Here is a 4,537-nt window from a genome sequence, read left to right as displayed (position 1 = left end):
GGTACTTGGGTTATTTCATAGATAACCTCATAATTCTTTTAAATTCAGAATAAAAAACAGGAGAAAAAAACTATAAAAAAATTCTTAAATTAAAATTATTTCCCATAAAATAATATTTCCGTTGAGAGGAATTTTCAAATCTATTAAAAAAATAAAAAGTATATAATAAATATGTATATGAGAAATTTCCGATGAAATAAAAGCATAATTGGGACAGTATTGTCCCATAACTGATGAGAAAGTGAGATATTTAGTCGTGAATCGGTGATCGGTTATGAATATTTCAAAGCAAAGCATTGAAAAATGGTTAACAACAAAGCAACCAATTCATAGTCAACATCAACATCTTAGTATGGACCAGTTCCGAGGCCAATCAATTCAACATGTTTGCTTGATCAAACAAATTTGGCGGTGTCGATTTTTTTGTCCTAAGCACACAAAAATAGATTGTTTATTCCTTAAGCAACACTACTAACCAAAATAGTGTATGATTGATGATGTGCCTACTTTGGTTATGCTTACTTGCCTAAACCTCACTAATTCTTTTTCATTTCAATTTAGTTTGTTGCAGTTACGTTGACAATTGTGACGCATTTTGCAATTTTGATTGTGCAACAAGCAATAACAAAACCAATATGGATGTGGATCATATTAGATTTCCTTGTCTCCTCTCATCAACTCTATTTCTTGCACCGTTCTCACTATCAGCTCCACATCCTGTTGACAAAATTCGTAAATCTACCCCACCATGCACCACAATTACAATAATTAACAAATTTTGCCTCAGATTTCTTACACTTGCTCATACTATTTTTTGAATAAAAAACTTATATCACAGTTCGACATATCGTATTATATATTATCTTGAGATGAGATATTAATAAATGGTTTAACACTGAACAGAACAATAATTAGACTTTAAACTTAACTTAATTCTATAATATCGAAAGTTTGAATTTATTTATATATTCTAAATTGGTGTTAATTCTAACAATATTAGACTTCCTAACATATAAATTGACAAAAGTTTTTCATTGATCACGAAAACTTATGCAAACTCATGGTGTTTTTGGGGTTACATAGCCATGAGTTAAACAATGAACAAGATATTTAAAACAGAAGATTATTGTGATCACCTAAAGTGGGGGTCAAACAAACCAGGACTAACTAAAATCTTCAATAAATATCACTGAGCAAATTGATGTAGGTACCTGATGTTACGATAAGTAATTCCTCACAATCTCATTCTTGCTATTTTCAACAATAAGTGGTGATTAGAAGAATGCTCGACTACCATAAAACACACGAGATCCATCCTTTTTCTTCTTATCAGTTTCTAATTTGCTGTTTTCATGATTCTGAATCACATCACCATCGCCATGATCAACTTTCTCAGGCTTGTCAAGGTCCATCGGGAGCTTCATTTTTGCCAACGACTCAGTGAACTGCTGCATGCTCCTCATATACATGTCCACTATCTGTTTTTGCATAGCAGCTTGCTCGGCCTCAAGATTGATGTTCCCCAAAGGAGCCGAAAAAACTTGACCAAACTTTGAAGCTTCTGTCGTGTTCTTATTGCTGATTTTGCTTTCCTTTTCTTTGCTTGAGAAGGTTGCATCTTTTTCATTTGGGGTCTCACCTTCTTTCTTAGAAGTTGGGGTATCCGGGCAAGCGCCACCAGAGTTTTGACTACCTTCCACGGTGATTGACACAGTGACAGAATTGGAGGAGTCACCGGTGCTCAAGGGGTTCTTTTTCTCAACTGAATCTGCTGAGTTTCTATCATCACTCAAGGTTGTGATAGTGGAGCCTAGGAAGCATGAGTTCTGAATGCTCTCGTTTGGAGAAAGGGACCCTACATGATTCTCATCTGGGGGACTCATAGTCATCTCGTAATCATCAAGTTGAGGAGATGCACCAAGGTGGAGAAATGGTAGAGGTCTTCCAATGTTGGACCTTGAAGGAGCAGAACAAGTACCATGAGCTGCAGCAAGATTGAAGTACTCGGACACCATTTGCTGATTCTCCTTCACAACACTGATGTCAGGAAATTCAATTCTTGCATACTCAACTGGGTCCAACATAACTTCTGAGATCTTTCTATCAAGCAAAATGACTTCTGATGATATGGATGAAGTCTTTGCCGATTCAGGAATCAAGTTCACTGAGGAATCGAGTGCCAAAGAGGGGTCTAAAGCCAGTGTCAGTTGAACGGTTCCAGCAGGAGAGTGGAAAAGATCAGTGGAAGAAAGGCTGTAATCTTCGGTTACCTTTCCTTTGCCAATGACTTGTGAAATTGGGACCAAAGCAAATCCCAATAGCTGGTCTTCCATGTGAATCCTTGCCCTGCTAAACATCCAAATTTCACATTTCAGAACAGCGTCTATTTGGCTGATCTTCATCCTCATGTTTTCATTGAATGTTGGGTTTTTGCCACCTCCATTGATGATTCTGGTAGAGAGGGTCTCATCGGGGTTGTAAGTTAGAGAGAACTTGGCATACACATCCTGGTTGTCATAGATGCATATGTTATGAATATTCCTGGCATGATGGACAAAGATATCAAGAATCCCTGAGAATTCAGCTTCTTCATCAGCATGTGTCCCTGTGTTCAAATTTGGACTGTACCTGAAGCTGCTGTTCTGACAATTCTGATTGAATGAATCCATTCCAACCCTTGTTATGCCGTGGAATTTTTCTTTGCAACAAGCCAAAAGGTTTCCAAAATCAGGAAACACCAGAGGAAAAGAGTAGGTGTAGATATTTGGATCATCAATGATCACCTTGAAGATACATAAAAGACTAAAACAAAGCAAAGCAAAATAAAAAAACTGGGTTATAGAGGAAGTTAGAAATCAGTGGAAGAAAGCAGGCAAAAAGATGAAGCTTGTAAAGGATTAAACAGCAGCAGAGCAGAAGAGGAGGTTTTTCTCACCTAGAAAGGTAGATAAGTAGTTTGGAGAAAGTATGTTGTAGTTGAAGAGATTTGTCAAATCAGTGCATGAATTAAGGAAGAAGCATGGATAAATAGAGATAGATGGAGAGAAACTTGGAGTTGAATGAAGTGGGTTGCTTTATGGAATGGAAGTGGGGTTTAAAGAAATTGTGGTAGTAGGTGAAAAATGAAGGATGAAGCATGGAAATGAACAGAGAAGAGTTTTATGATGTACATGTTTGTTTGGATGCCACTTTTCTTTTGGTGTTTGCTTTGCTTGACAATGCAGCTTCCATATATCTCTAGTGCACAACTTCCTCCACTCACACTAATGCTGTTGGAGGACCCACTTCCCACCATCTTCATTATCACTCACCCTGCTCTTCACTTCATGCTACCCTCACCATTCAGACAACATAGATTACCCTGTCTCTCATTATCATATATTATCAAATAACACAACATAAATCTTCTCTCTGTTTTCTTCTTTCATTTTGGACTACTCCTAAAGTTTTAAGTGCCTTTTTTTTTCTCTGTGGATTCTGATATCTTTGACTTCAAGTCAAGAACTAAGTCTCTGATGATCATATACCTAAAACAGAAGAAGTAGTTGGAAGATAAAATAAGAATGACCATAAACTCAGATTCTTGCTACTTGTAATTCTCCTTAAAAAGTTTTTCATGTGCACCAAACTTTGGGAGTTGTTGGAGAATTCATTTCAGTTTGTTAATTTAAATGATGATTAAGCAAAAAGTTAATGTTGGTAGTCCTGAAGATGTGGCATATGTGCAATGGAGGTAACATCAGAAATCATAACCTTTGACTGTTTCTTTTCTTTACTCATGCACATACATATATACACTAAACATGCTAAAAAGTATACCCAGTAGAACATAAAAGAGAGAAACAGCAGAATTAGTGGGAAAAAGAAAACTTCACATCACTGTCAAATTTGCTCATACCCCATGCATGCATAGCAAGATGAGACGTGATGACATAGACTTCCCCATAATTTATTAATTAATTGGGTTATTTCATTTCCCAGTGGAACACAACTGTTATCATTTTATTCCTTTGTTACTACGTTGTCACTTCTAAGCCACAACCTAACAACAATATCAATGTAAGATTTCTCTGAACACATTATTTTATATACACAATAGACTAACGATATCATTACACATTTTTTCATTCATAAGTAAAATGATTACAAAATATAAATTTTTGTATTTTTATTTTAAAAAAGTAAAAAGTAAAGAAATAAATATCAAATAAATGTAAAAAATTTAAGTGTATCAAATAATATTTTTCTATACATAATATATAATCATTTATCTATTAGAAAAATAATTCATCCAGATTATTAAACCATATAATAGATTTTTCTCATAATGTCTGGTCAAAACTGCAATCAATTTCTTTTGCCAAAATATTGCAATAATTTATTAGGTTAATTGGTGCCATGTGTGGCTAGCATTTCCATAAATTGTGAGCTAGAACCTACAAGAAAATTTTCCTCACTTGAAAGTCATAAAAAGTGAAATATCTTTTGACTTTATTACTAATGTTAGATGAAATTAAATTAAAGGTGCCTAGGATGA

The 4,537-nt window shown here is 35.1% G+C and overlaps 1 protein-coding gene across 1 annotated transcript; it reads right to left on the bottom strand.

The window, feature by feature from the left end:
* Positions 1–1,006: 1,006 nt before the first annotated feature.
* LOC108337070 (uncharacterized) lies at positions 1,007–3,509 on the bottom strand. Its single transcript, XM_017573512.2, has 2 exons — positions 2,936–3,509; positions 1,007–2,802 (listed from the first exon to the last, which is right to left on the bottom strand). The coding sequence occupies exon 2, from the start codon at positions 2,667–2,669 to the stop codon at positions 1,275–1,277; it is 1,395 nt and encodes a 464-aa protein (XP_017429001.1). The 5' UTR covers positions 2,670–2,802; positions 2,936–3,509; the 3' UTR covers positions 1,007–1,274.
* Between the last annotated feature and the right edge of the window lie 1,028 nt (positions 3,510–4,537).

Source organism: Vigna angularis, chromosome 7 (assembly GCF_016808095.1).
Source record: "Vigna angularis cultivar LongXiaoDou No.4 chromosome 7, ASM1680809v1, whole genome shotgun sequence".
Classification (NCBI taxonomy): Eukaryota; Viridiplantae; Streptophyta; class Magnoliopsida; order Fabales; family Fabaceae; genus Vigna; species Vigna angularis.
This window is presented reverse-complemented; position numbering and strand designations above follow the sequence as displayed.

Excerpts from the sequence above, each read along its gene's own strand:
- LOC108337070 (XM_017573512.2), bottom strand. The coding sequence starts at position 2,669 with ATGGATTCATTCAATCAGAATTGTCAGAACAGCAGCTTCAGGTACAGT.